Source organism: Phytophthora cinnamomi (assembly GCF_018691715.1).
Source record: "Phytophthora cinnamomi strain GKB4 chromosome Unknown Contig29, whole genome shotgun sequence".
NCBI classification, from domain to species: domain Eukaryota; phylum Oomycota; class Peronosporomycetes; order Peronosporales; family Peronosporaceae; genus Phytophthora; species Phytophthora cinnamomi.
The window spans coordinates 974397-988913 of record NW_027150962.1 but is presented as its reverse complement, the minus strand read 5'-3'; the positions used below and the strand labels follow the sequence as shown (position 1 = coordinate 988913).

General features: G+C 51.8%; 3 protein-coding genes across 3 annotated transcripts; 2 read left to right on the top strand and 1 right to left on the bottom strand.

Moving 5' to 3' along the window:
* Positions 1-781: 781 nt before the first annotated feature.
* On the top strand, positions 782-1534 carry IUM83_10124 (transient receptor potential Ca2 channel (TRP-CC) family protein; the record flags this gene model as incomplete). The annotated part of the gene is made up of 1 exon (XM_067934611.1): positions 782-1534. One exon carries the CDS (start codon positions 782-784, stop codon positions 1532-1534), a length of 753 nt encoding a protein of 250 aa, XP_067793464.1.
* A 97-nt stretch (positions 1535-1631) lies between these two features.
* On the top strand, positions 1632-10721 carry IUM83_10123 (Transient receptor potential Ca2 channel (TRP-CC) family protein; the record flags this gene model as incomplete). The annotated part of the gene is made up of 4 exons (XM_067934610.1): positions 1632-2267; positions 2335-2383; positions 10552-10587; positions 10657-10721. 4 exons carry the CDS (start codon positions 1632-1634, stop codon positions 10719-10721), a joined length of 786 nt encoding a protein of 261 aa, XP_067793381.1.
* Positions 10529-10834, bottom strand: IUM83_10122 (Lysosomal thioesterase PPT2-B; the record flags this gene model as incomplete). Its single annotated transcript, XM_067934609.1, has 1 exon — positions 10529-10834. The coding sequence occupies one exon, from the start codon at positions 10832-10834 to the stop codon at positions 10529-10531; it is 306 nt and encodes a 101-aa protein (XP_067793317.1).
* Between the last annotated feature and the right edge of the window lie 3683 nt (positions 10835-14517).

Below are 14517 nucleotides of genomic sequence, written 5' to 3'. Positions count from 1 at the left end.
TCAAGAGACTACTGTTTAGCTACGAAACTGCATTCATCGGGGAGGTATTTACTGCAGCACTACAGCAGTACTCGCTTACACTTTGAATCACTCATCTTAAGCAATCAAGACCCGTAGCGCTAGCAGTGTCATACATGCCTGGAGTCTGGTAGGCCACGGTGTTTTCGTGCTCACCATTATAGGGCTTGTGATATCGGTGCGAGCGCTGTGGGCGATGTGCTATGTGTGGCTGAATCACCACACCTGGGCCATTTCACAGCTCCATGCTGACTCGACACTGAAGTTGCGCAACAAAATGTTCTTGCTAGGGGATATCACTGGGAAAACAACAAACTGTACTATACGTCAAGCGCTGAAAGCGTTTGGCCTTTTAAAAATCTCGCGCGTTACGTAAAATCCACTGGTTTAAAATCTCTCACAACGACCTGTTCGTCGTCGGAGCCGTATCGAATCACCGCGTCGAACCGTGCGCGGAGCGTCCTTGCACGGGTACTGTGACTTTTGTGATCGAGAGCTCGGCGGGGTGGCAGCGACGTTCGAAATCGCCCAGCTTCCTACATCCACGTCAGGCAAATCGATCCACTCCTTGCATCATAACATCAAAAGAACTACATGGCTCTGTAAGCCAACTGGCACAACCACAAAATTCTTTTCACGTATTAATACCCATGACATTACACCCAAGTTGAAGCTTCCACCCTCCCAACTTAAAACCCCGCCAAAACCCCGGATTTTTTCCTCCGGCACGCCAATAAAATCCATTCCGCCAATTCCGCACTCGCTGGATGGAGACGTCGTCGGAGCCGCGCGCGACGGGCGCGTCCCTGCCGGCGCTGCTGGAGCTCATGAGCAGCAGCACCTCCATCTCCAGCAGCTCCAGCAGCAGCTCCAGCAGCCCAGCAGCCCCGAGCTCGCCGCTGCGTCGCCGCAAACGCAGGCCAAGCGCGCTCAAAGCCCCACAGCCCGCGCGTTCTCGCTGCTGCCGCGCAGCTCCAGCCTCGCTACGAGCCGCGCCGGCCGCCGCAGGGCAGCAGCGACCGTGCCTGCTGGCCGCAAGCGACGACAAGCCATCGGCGGCCTGGACGCGCTGGAAGCGGCCTCAGAGCGGCAGAACTCGAGCCAAGACGAGCCGCTGGACGTGCGCGTGGAGCCGCCGCCGCCCTCGGACTCGTCCGCGTCCACGTCGGGGCTGGCGCTGCTGTCCTCGAGCGAGCGGCGCGAGATCCCGAGACCTCCGCGGCGCTCTGGGCTGCCCGAGGTCGCTGTAGGAGACGAGGGCGACGCTGCTGCCGGCCCGCAGACCGGAGACAGGTGCCCTACGCCTGGGTGCTGGCCAACTCGGCCAGAGCACCAGGAGGAAGGTCGGGACGTCCGCAACTCGTACTTCGCCGGCTGGCTCGTGGCCTGCTCGCTGTTCGTGGTGCTGCTCAACGTGTTCGCCGTGGTGCTCGTGCAGCTGACGTACCGGCCGCAGAGAGCCCAGGACGACCCGAGCAGAGGAGGGAGTGCAGGCACTGGCTCAAGCTGCTCATGACCATGCACTTCGTGGGGCTGCCCAACATCGTGCTCATCGCGCCCGTGGTGTTCCCCAACGAGTTCTTCTCTCGCTCTACAGGGCGAGGGACAAGCGGATGATCCGGAGGCCGTACTTGCTCTTCTGCGAGATGATCGTGACCGTCCAGCTCGGGTTCATGATGTACGTGGCCGTGAACCAGCTGCTCAATGTGCCCGTGATCGTCGAGTGCCATGATGAGCTGCCGCCGCGGCAGATTATACTCTTCTACTCGGCGACGGTGGTCTGGCTGGTGCTGCTCCGACAGATCGTGGTTTTCTGCCGCTTCTTGACGCACCTGAAGCTGCAGGCTGACAGCTCGAACGACTCATCGCACGTCCGCGCTGGGGAACTGGTTCAAAGCACTGAAAGCATTACCGCTCAGGGTGAGCGCACTCGACTCGTGAAGGAGTTCAAGAAATTGCTTTACCGTGCAGTGGCGCGCGGTGATGTTCTCACGGTGGAGACACTCCTGGCTGAGATGCAGTCGAAGTACAGGATTGACCGTATCCAGGATCTATACAAACCGCCACTGCTGTGGTTTTACGCTTTCGCCAAGTCGAGGAAGAATCCGCTTCATATTGCTGTCAAACGAGGCAACATCAGAGTTGTTGAGTTACTGCTGGAGCATGGAATGGACGTTAACGTCCTTGACAAAGTTGTCCGTGTGAACTTCAATGTTGGCCTCGTATTCAAAATCATTAGTCGCATCCTGGTAAGTTGAATGTCGCAATCTGGGTAATGCAGATCGATGTTGCTGACTTGTATTGATACTCTTGCAGGTTCGAACACAAGATGGCCTTCGATCGCCTCTAAAGGCGCTCTATGCTGGTACTGCTTCCTCCGCTCCACGGCGCCGTTGCGGAAGGCTACGTTGATATCGTTCGCCTGCTTATTATCAAGGGTGCGAATGTGAATGCGTTGCCACGGGCCTCATTCTACTACCCGCAGCCGTTTTACCACCTATCTTTGTGGCGGATGACCCTCAAGTGCTACGTTTATTAGTAGCAAATGGTGCTAATTTTCTTCAAGTTGCGTCGGTAGCGCTCACTGGTTTGGTTAGGACCTATGCAACGCCGTTGCAACAAAGTACGTTCACGCTGAGATCAGACTTAAGTGACTATTTGCTGGAATGTGGTGGTGATGTTGCGCTGACCCGCTGCATGAGGCCGCAGCAACGGATAACATCGGAAAGATCAAGTGCCTACTTGCTCGTGGTATTCAGGTTGACACTCTGGGCGAGCGCGTCGAAGGTGTACATCGTAGGACACCACTGCATTGGGCAGCGATTGTTGGCAAAGTCAAGCTGCGAAGCTGTTGCTAGTGAAACGGGCTAATCCCAACGCTAAAGATCGTGATGGACGCACACCCTTGCACTGGGCGGCCAGAAACAATCATCACGAGGTGGTTTCGTTGCTGCTGGCTTACAACGCCAAAGCTGATGCTGAAGATGACGAGGGATTCCGTCGTATGTTTCGCCGCGGAAGCAGAAGGTGTGGACTCATCTATTTTCTCCAGTTTAGTGGCTGCGGGGCTAGCCTTCGAACTCAGGTGTCAGGCGGAAACACGGCACTGCATATCGCTCTGCAGCGCGAGAACAGGCAGACCGCTGTGTCGCTAATCAAGTGTGGATCCAGCATGATGATTACAAACGATGTTGGTAAACGAGCTGTGGACTGCACGACGTCGACTGAATTACAATTTTGCTGAAGAAAGAGGCTGGAACCCGCAAGATCATGATTTCGTATACGCACACGCATGCGCAGTTTGCTCAAAAAGTTCGAGAGCACTTGGAAAGCCAAGAACAGCTTACCTGTTGGATGGATACAATGGATCCGAGCGGGATTGGTGGCGGTGCAGTTTGGCGAGAGGAAATTGCACGTGGAATTAATAATTGTTCGCTCGTTCTCAGTATCGTGTGCAATGGCTACACCAAATCTGAATGGTGTCTCAAGGAGCTTGCTCTCGCCAAGCTACTTCGCAAACCAGGTACAGTGGATCACATCTGTTAAGATGGTCTCATTCTTCAGCTAACATTGCCGTATATTGCTGCAGTTTGGGTCTAATTGTAGAGGAAGATCACCCAGCATCAATGGCATCGCTAGAGGTACGTTTGGCATTCTTTTCTGCCTAATTTTGCGTAAAGCCTTACGGAGTGCATTGCCTGAACGTAGTCGCTTATTCCGTACAAGAATCGGATCCCATTTAACGACTTTATCATCGCGAGGCGGCAAAGAGTCCTCGAGCGGTGGTGTTTGATATTGACGAGGCTGCATTTGCTAGAAGATGGCAGGTTACACGTCCACTCATGATTTCAGTCATGAAAGATGGGCGGCACCTTGCCAAGGAAGAGCGCGAAAATTTGGTCTCTCTCATGCCACGCCGAAGAAGGCGGCGTCAAGGGCTAAGTTGCCTGCCAGGAATGAAATAAATGATGGAGTAGCCAGCAGCGACGGAAGTCCGACAAACGGATTGGATGCGTTAGGGCAAGACCAGAATACAATGCTCATTTATTCGCCGCTCGGCGCCGCGAGCTCACTGCGGATACGTGTGAAAACAGATCTCGAAGGTTTTGGTTTTCAGTGCCGCGATCTGGATGAAAACCATTTAGTCGAACAGATGAATCTATGCCGTGGTGTTGTCATGCTCGTTGAAGTTCCACCATCCTCCGGAGCGAAAGGATCCGATGAAGCAAAGGCAAATAAGCTTGTCAAGAAGCAGCTGATCGCCACGATGACCAGAATTGTCACTGCAGCCCAAACAGTTCACCCACGGAAAGGCGTGTACCCTGTTCTCGTCCAGAGTAACTTTCTTGACCTCAGCAAGATGTACACTCTTGCGCGCTCGAACTGTTTTATTTTGTGGATGGCGGTGGCTGGACTCGCAGCGTCGGTCGTCTCGTGGATCATTTACGACTGAAGCAGAGAACGAACCAGTATGGGTGGCGGGACGAATATGTTGGCACCTAGTGCGTAGTGTGTGGTAGGTAGCTGCGTTGCAATTGACGAGCGGGAGTGAATTCGATATCCTGGTCCAAGAACGATATTACATGTATGATCTCAAACGTGGCCACTGAAACGTTTCGTATGGCGAAGAAACATGATACCTCGCAATTGGACTTGTGAACGTTCCGGTTGCCGTGCATGAAGACAAGGCGTAATGAAGCAGTCGCCAGTACTCTTCGAGTCAGAACATCTAGACCAAAGTGGTGCCAACTCGCGGGTTGATGATCGCGCAGCGAATGCTAATTGTGGCCTGGATTGGCGTAGGAATGGTGCCCTTTATCCTGCAGACAAGAAGCTTCCTCAAATTCGTCACGCCTCACAAAATCACTGAGACGCTCATGGCATCCCCGGGCGCAGAGAGAAACGATAAATCTAGCCGAGCTGTGTCCTGCTACTGGATTCATGATGTCTCAAGTGTGGTGGAATGTTGAGCCGACGCACCACTACATGGTTGAACACGGGTGGATATGCCATGTCGTGGTCCCCGAATATAACCTGTATGGTGGTTATCGTGTTGGGAAATTAAGTCTCTCATTTCATACAACCCCGCGTAGCTGTGCTACCAACTGTAGCTATGCTTGTGAAACTACTTCTATCACGGCAGCCTTGGCTACTACTCGTTCTACGAGGCAGAAGAGCACGTATTGTGCGTTGGATAGAACAGGTTACGCAGTTGTCAACGCTCTTGGGACCTTTGACATTGGTGGTGGTTTCTCGCGCGAGACGGTGGAAGTCTAAGGTATCTTAGTTCGTACTGGTACGGTTCGGTCGGCACGGTGTGGCTGCTGTACCGCTTTCTCGTGCTACGTCGATGCTACATTGCGTGCAAACGCTATGGACGCATGTGGTGTGACCAGATGGGACAGGACCTTCATAGAAAATTTGCCATGGTTTTCGTTCACGAAAATCTACGTCTAGCGGCGCATGGTGCGAAAAACTACCAAGGTTTGTGTTGCTGTATCTACTGATTGAGGGTTTGATGAGCGATCTGTTTCTGTTGATCGCGCACGACGGTTTACTCACTGAAATGCAGTACATCTCAATCGGATACAATTTGTCCGAAATGCTTCTCTTGGTGTGGGAAATTGTTGAGAGCATGGATTGGCTGAATGAGAGGAAGCGAATGGTAAAGCGCTTGGTCGACAGCTACGAATCGTCACTACTGGGCGAGTTTTTAATTAAGTACGGCAGTCCAGCAGCATCTTCTTGTTGCGCTTAATAGGTCGGATCTGAAGGAGTCAAGGCAGACGACTATGGCAGTATCTTATTATGTGTGGAGTTTACTATGGCATACGGTTTACGTGATGATGCTAATTGGGTTCGTCATATCTGTAATTTGGGCGGTTGTGTACGTGCTATGGAGGAATTGCACGCTATCGATATTTACGAAGCCGTGCTGCATCGACACTGGGTTAGGCCCACGCTGCAGGATGATCATGTTGGGTAGTTACCGATTGGAAGGTGAGCGGTTGTTTTACAAATCAGAAGGCCTGAAGGTGTTTGGTATGCTGAAAATGGAGGAAGATGACGGCGCAGTTTATAGCCATCTATAAGTTACACGGAATCACAGTCCCGACGGATAATCTGGTTGCAATCGGATGCGTATCTGAAAGGCTGGTACAGACATGCCGTGAATGCGCTTGCACACGAACAGTCAGTTTTGTTGTCGCAGCTTGGGGGGGGCTCCCGGGCAGCCAGGAAGTAGCCGTGTTCTATTCGTTCGTCGAAATACACACATGGCTGTTGGCCCAGCTCCATTGAACGTAGTCCCAGCGTCTTGACGACTGCAACATTGCAGATTCAACTGACCAGCGCCTATTGGTGTCTAGCAGTTTTATCGTCCCATTCAGCGCCGCAGATGCCGTGTACTCAACTTGCCAGTGGACATTTTATCGCCAACCTTAGCGCTTCACACTGGCGAGATCATCTTCAAAACTGGGTGCACTGCGTCGAAGCCGGCCTTAACAGAACTGCACTAAAGTCATGTGCGTATACATGCAAACCCTCACTCACTTTGTGACTACAATATTGGCAGCTTGGCAGTTCATCGGCACGTTGCAGTTTGTGCTGCAAACTCGGAGCATCCTGAGATTCGCGACACTCCACAAAATCACCGAGGCTCTTTTGATCCCAGCAGAACCCCATGGGCTGACCATTAATTTGACGGCATTGTGTCCTACGAGGGCACCTCAGTACAATGCCCACGGGAATTATACTGGGAACACCGAAAATGAGGGGTGGTGTTGAAATGGAGTGTTGTTCTCGTTCGCAGCATATCACTCAGTGTATTCCCTCCATCATGACTCCATCATGCCCACCAATAGCACTTCAAGTAGGAGTCTTGTTTGCTGAAACCACGATCACACACTCGAAGAATAGCGAGCTGTCGCCTTCAAAGCATGACAATCGACAAGTGTGAAAGTCCGGGCCCAAGGCTTATTTTGAGATGGTAGGGAGGAGGTTGCCGTTTCAAGCGGCTCACTTTTAATAGCCGAGGCGCTATCATAGATAGTCAAGGAATCGCAGTTGCAATGAAGAAGGTTAAAGTCCACGCGAAACAAGTGCACGCAATTCAGACGGCCTCATCCGCGGCTGTCCTGTCGGCGCAACAAATGTTGCTTACGGCTTGGTTCGTCGTTGGTATGATACCGTTAATCCTCCAAATACGAAGCTTTTGGAAGTTCGTGACGCCACACAAGATCACTGAGACTCTGGTGGTTCCAGCAGGAGCAAGAACAAGAGACGAAAAATATGGCCGAGTTGTGTCCTGTGCTAGGTCTACAGATGGCCCACGTGTGGTGGAACGCCGAGACAACGCACTACTACAATTTGGAGCATGGACGGCTCTGCCACTTCGTTTCACCACAATACAATTGCCATGTAGCTATATGGTGGGAACTGAAAAAAGTACAAGCCTACCACACTACGCCGTCGAGTTGTGCGAACGACAGCTACCCGGTTGAGATGTTTTTCTACCATGGCAGCATCGGATACTACTCTATTACGAAGAAGTTATGGGCACTTATTGCACTCAAGATCACACGGTATATGGACTGATCAATGGCTTGGGACGTTTGATATCAACGGGTGGCTTCTCGCTAAGGATGGTGGCAGCGACGACTATCGCATTTCATATTGGTATGGAACGATCGGCTCGATCTGGGTTATTTATCGCGCTCTCGTATTACGGCGTAGCTACATTACGTGTAAGCGTTATGGACGCAGATGCGATCAGATGCAAGAAATACTGTGGCGAAGGACTGCGATGGTATTTGTCCATGAGAACATGCGTTTATCTGCGCACGGGGCGACAAATTATCATCGGATCGTGCTGTTGTATCTCTTGGTTGAAGGAATTATGAGTGACCTGTTTCTTCTGGTAGCAACTGATGGAATCTTCGCCTGGTTTCAGTACATCTCGTTCGGCTACAATTTGTCCGGACTACTGTTGATTTTGTTCGAATTGATTGAGAACTTAGGGTGGCTCCGTGAAACCTTTCGGCTTTTCATTAAGCGCCTTCTCTTTAGCTATGAGTCCTCGCTGCTGGGTGAACTCTTGAGTGCTATTGGCCAGGCGCATTTCCTCACATGCTTGAGTCGTTCGGATTTGAAACATTCAGGATCGACCGCCCGGGCAGTGTCCTATTACCTTTGGGGCTTGGTGGGCCACAGCATAATTGCCGTCTCTTATCGGCTTCATTATGTTGGTTCGAATATTACGTGCCGTAACACATGTTCGCTGGCAGCATGGTCGTGTTTGGGCTGTTTTGACAGCACCATGCAGCGTCGACACTACGTTGGCGTTGCGCAACAAAATGATGATGCTGGCAGGATACTGGTGGGACGACGGAAAGTTGTGCTATAAGCCGGAGGCACTCAAAGCATTTGGGTTGCTCAAGATGGAAGAGGAAGATGGCGCAGAATTCCTCGTTCTTCGCAAACTGCACTGGTTCAAAGTTCCGACTATAGATTTGGTCGTTATTGGAAGTGTCTCGGAGCAATGCGTGGAGCCTGCACCGAACGACCATGTACCGGCGTGGTCAACTTTTCGATCGGAGCTTAGGTGGCCCTCCTGGGTCAACCGGGAGAAACATCGTACAGCCCATTCGTGTTAGAAACATGGCGTCCAGTTCTCCGACGTTGAAGACTCTCCAGGTTGTTACTTGAAAGTGGACAGGCTAACCTGAATATATTAGGTGAGCCGTTTTAGGTAGTGCCGTTTTAGGTGGTGCCGTTCTGTCCGTTTCCATTTATCAAGGTTTCGAACTTGTCCAACGTGTATAATCGATTGAGGAAGATGAAGCAAGTGCGAGTACACTGCACGAATGAAGAATCTCCATGCCGGTTGTCCCTCCATGGCCCAGAGCGAAGCAATGTATACGTGACTGTGCAACGCAAATTACTCTTGGCATGGTGCGTCGTTGGGTTGGTCCCACTAATTCTTCAAGCACGAAGTTTCCTGAAATTCGTGACCCCACACAAAGATCACCGAAAGCCTCGTAGTGCCGGCAGATGCAGAATCGCTGACTGCAAATATGCCGGAGTTGTGCCCTGCGCTGGGTCTTCAGATGTCGCAGGTATGGTGGAATGTCGAGACAACACATTATTACGAGATGGAGCATGGGCGACTTTGCCATCTCGTTTCGCCACAGTTCAATTCCCGTGGCACCTACCTGGTTGGAACTGAGAAACGGAAGCTAACTCATCCGTGCCAGCGAGCTGTGTCAATGACAGCTACCCATTGAATATGTACTTTTACCACGGCACTATTGGGTTTTATTCATTTTTTTGAAGAGGTTGCAGGCACCTACTGCACCAAAGACCACACGATGTACGGGGCTATTGACAAACTTGGCACATACGACATCAACGGGTGGCTGCTCGCTAAAGACACTGGAAGCTATGGAACAAGATGGTCACGTTGGTACGCCACCGTGGGAACGGTGTGGATCATCTATCGCGCATGCGTCATACGTCGAAGTTTCATCGTTTGCATACGATACGGTCGCAAGTGTGATCAATTGGGCGAAGACCTCAAGCGAAAAGCGGTTATGGTGTTCGTCCACGAGAATATGCGCTTGTCGGCTCATGGTGCCACAAATTATCATCGGATTATTCTCCTGTATCTCTTAATTGAGGGAATCATGAGCGACCTGTTCCTCCTCGTCGCAACGGAAGGAATATTTTCTTGGTTCCAGTACATTTCGTTCGGCTACAACCTATCAGGTGTGGTGTTGCTGTGTTTCGAGATGATTGATAATATGGGGTGGCTACGTGAAGGCACCCGTCTCGCCATGAAGCGATCGCTATTCAGCTACGAATCGGCTTTCGTAGGTGAACTATTGGTGCGATCGGCCAGTCGTATTTTCTCACATCATTGTGTCGCTCGGACCTGAAGCGCTCCAACTCGGTTGCCGTTGCTGTTTCTTACTACTTTTGGGGTTTAGTGGGTCATGCCATCGTCGTTCTTACCATAATTGGGTTTATCCTACTCGTACGCGTGCTCCGTTCTGTGGCGTTCTTGAAATGGAAACATGGCCATGTTTGGGCAATTTTGACGGCGCCATGCAGCGTCGATACGACATTTGCCATGCGCAACAAGATGATGCTGCTGACAGGGTACTGCTGGGACAATGGGAAGCTGTGCTATAAGCCGGAGGCGCTGAAAGCATTGGCTTGCTCAAGATGGAAGAGGAGGATGGCGCCATGTTTGTGGTCTTGCGCAAACTCCACTGGTTCACAGTGCCGGCGGTAGATTTGGTCGTAATTGGGGTGTGTCGGGGCATCACGTGGAGCCGTGCGCCGAACGACCGTGTACGGGCGTTGTAAGCTTCTTCGATCTGAGCTTAGGTGGCCCTCTTGACGAAAACATCATGCGTACACTCCGTGTGAAACAAGGTTTCAAGTTCTCTGTCGTTGAAAAATCTACAGGCTGCTGTACGGCAAAGTAGAGCAAGCTTCGCGTTGTAGTTTATTCTGGCTTATACAACTTAGACACGTATAGACAAGCCCGGTCGCAGGCATCCTCAGGTGCGTACTTCCTGAATCTGAAGACCTCGGCCGGAACGATGTAGTTGAGGTAGCTCACTCCGGGAGAAGTCAGGGCGTCTGCATCGTTGGACCCGTTGAAGATGCCGTTCTGCACGCCGGCCAAGCTGATGTAGCGCTTCACTTGGTGGCCGCCCATTTCCTCGATCACAGCTCGCGAGATGGCCCCACCTTGTGAGTGAGCGACGAAGATGTAGCCGTCGTCGGAGACGAAGATATTGAGCATCATTTCCCGAACCGGGGCAACGAGCAGGACAAGTCGCAAGCGGGGCGAGACACAACTGTGCGACCTTCAGCAGTGAGGTTCACCACAGAGTTGTCTCCCGCAGTGGGGACGTCGGAGAGGCCGTGGGAGAAGACATTTGACACGTCAGTGATGGCACCAACGCTTTAGATACTGGACACATGGGATAACACGTCCGAGAAGAAGATCGCAGAACTTCATCGGTGGCTGGTACAGCGGGTGGGTGGGCTTGAGTCGGTGCCAAAATGGATTGCAAGCTTCAGGCCGCTACCTGCAGGGGATCATGGTGCCGCATGAAGGTTTCGTGGTTGAAGAAACTGGTAGAGAAATATTACAGTTTGCGGCGCGACGATATGGATGAATAACATCATCTCTCCGACCTCACTGATCTTTTGTATGGCGTTTTTTCGTGAATATTGACCAATGATTTGCATTGATTCTGTTTCTACCAATCCACTCGAGACATAGCTCGTATTTTTTACCAATAAAAGCTCAGTATCAGTCAGAGGTCGGAACCACCTTAACTCCGACGTATCGGGTCGGAAGCAAGCCTCAGATATGTATATCTGTATAGAGAAGCCGCCCAGCCACATATCATTTAGATATTACCTCCCTCTCCGACCCATTACGATGAGCCTCAACGATCTCAAGCCCGCCAACACCAAGCGCGCGCTCGACCGCTCTAAAGGCGTTCGAGCGCTTCCTCTCGAGCGAAGGACCAGCCTCGAGCACGTTGGCGCCATGATCTTTGCCGAACCGAGCCGCGCAAGCTCATCATCCTGACGATAATGGACAAGTTTGGCGTTTATCTTGCTTTCCACGCTGGCTCGAAGGGCAGTATCTGTCACGGCACTCCGTGGCACAGTACTACCGACAGGTGAAGTGCTGGCTGCTCGATGAATATCCCGTCCCAGGTGGTGCTGTTGCAAGGCAGCTGCTAAGTATGGGTCGCACTCTGGAGCAGCACTGTATTAACGCGAAAGCGGTGGTTTCGTGAAGAAGGCGGTGGCATGCACCAAGACCGACTTGCAAAAGATGGTGGGATACCTGTATTCAACAGCTAGCTGCGCAGAGGACTACCAAGATGCTGCATTGCTATGCTTGCTCTGGTACCTGTTTGGCCGCGCGTCAGACTTGACCTTCGTCCGCAAACAGCAGCTCTCCATCGGTGCTGGAGGGTTTTCTTCATTCGCTTCATTCGGATGAAGACGTCTGATGAGCAAGCGCTGTCGCTTTTCCCCGACGCTGACTTCCGGTCGTGTCCGTTGCTGGCTCTTGCGCTTGCGCTGGCATCTCAGGAAGCTCCATCGACTGCGCTGTTGAGCCATCTTCCAGCGCTAACGGCCCACGTGCCAGTTGAGCTGACTGCCTCTGTCCCCCTCCTGGAGATGCTCGAGGGCTGCGACGACCAAACTCCTTCAAGTGCATCAGCTCAGTCGAATTCATCCAGGGCCCCATCACCTCTTGGGATCCACGCTCAAGTTAATCGTCTCCTCGATCGGGTTGCGGGTCCAGCTGGAGTGGAAGAACCGCTGAGCTCGCACTCCTTTCGCCGAGGAGGTGCTCAGCATGCAAACGCTTGCTCGGACTTGACAGCGCAGTGGATCTTCGACCGCGGAGCCTGGAACATGACTACGACAAACAAGGCATTTGCATACGTCTTCAATACACCGAAGGAGGACCACCAAGTTGCGAAGGTGCTCAGTGGTATGGCACCAAAGCAAACCTCTGTGCTGCCGTCACTGGAAGCCTTCGACTCGACTACGCAAGATCAGATCCATGAAGTCAGCCATAAAATATTCAGTGCAAGCCACTCACTGGGAAATCCGGCCTTCAACATCAGCGCTGCTGTGCGAGAAGTGCTGACTGCGACGCTGATCCTTCACTATCCGTCGCTGTTGAAGATTAACCCACGCGGTAAAGTAGTCGCGAAGATTGAGCACTGCGCCGAGGAATCCGGAGTGACGACGACCAACCTGCTCACTTGGTCACAGCAGCTCGCAAGATCATCAAACCAAGCAAACGGAGTCACTGAAGACATGACCGAAGGAAGTAAAGGAGCGAAAGCTGCATTCGATCATCAAACGGCCTTGATTGAACGATTAATCGAGCTGAATCGACAACTGGAAGCACGCGTAAACTCGTTAGAATCTGCAAACGACAGTAAAAAAGACGATATAATCGCACGACGAGGTGAGCAAGGATCGAAGCGACTGAGAGAAGAAGAATCAAACGTACCCCAGAAGCGCAGACGCCGTTCGAAGCTGCAACCGCTAACCGACACCTGGTTTGCGTGGTATGCAGGAGATCCGCGCGGCTGGAGATGCAACGACAAGCACAAAAAATCAGACGCCAAGCAGCTTGTGGCCTTCTTGAAGCTCTTTATCGAAGATGGATACGTGCTCGACGAATCGTCACCCAGCTACAAGGACGATGTTCGTCAGCTTGGGGAGTTAGCATCAGGCAAGGTCATGGCGTTCTTGCGGTTGCGAAACGTACCCTCATCAGGATCCTGCGCTGTGTTGAAAGCGCTTCGGCAGCTGCATCGCGAAGGAAGCCTGAACGTTCTCATCGGAGACTATCGGAAGCGCCTTGCCATCGGAAGAGTTGTAGATCCTGCACCAGCACACCATCAAAACACACTCAAACAAGTCCCATAGTCCAACACAATAGCACAGTCATTGTTCCTCGTGTTTGTTGTTCTTGCTTCCGTTGATGCCGCTTGCGTGGAGGTCTGCATCGTTCATTCAATCATAGAAATTTTACCGATGGGTGGAATCGAACCACCTTCATCCCTTTCGGGGCTCTTCCATTGAGCTACATCGGTGGGGGTTAGACAACAACATCGCAGGATACTTTACACTGGAGTGCTCGACGGGGAATTAACGACCACAGTTCTTCGTGGAAGCGACAACCCTCTTAGGTGCACCGATGCGCGGCACAACCCCCTCAATTCACCCTCCCGGGTGGTCAATCGAGCACTGAGTGCGCAGGGCAAACGGCGCAGTCAAACTTACGCGTGCACCACTCATTTGTTAGGTTATTTACGCGCGTAATTACCTGCTGTCATCCTATTTACGAAAACCTTCCCAAATTAGTTAGATATAAAGTTCTGTGATATGGTCGGATTCTGGTCGGAGTTGCATTCACGGTCGGAGACGTGATGATATGGTAAAATATAAGTTTAAGGACAACATACGCCCTTAAGGCCGCACACATACATCCAATCATGACCGCGGGATAGTAGTAGAGTCCTTCTGTTGGCTGTAATAAATCTTCATATGGTTTGGAGGGGAACCTTCGAGGTCTTATAATCTTCAAGCTGTCCACAGGGCCTTAATATCTCATTACCAGAATGACCAAGGAACGGAAGACCAACAGGGTGAACGAGAAGCGAGATGCGGTTGATGATGCTCACAAAGGAGCTACGACTGAGGATGTCGAGAAAGCAAGATGAATTCCTGTGCGAACGCTGAACCGCTGGCTAAAGTTGGCTGCTGAGAGCAGTGAACCCATCGACAACAAGGGACGTAAAAAGGTAATTACGCAAAAACCAATGACTGGTCTTCAGGGCGCGGTGTGGTTCTGCAGCGCGCACGCTGCCATTACCAAATGGACCGCCAAGAGGTGTCTTCATGTGCCGAAGTGACCACGCGGGAGGGTGAATT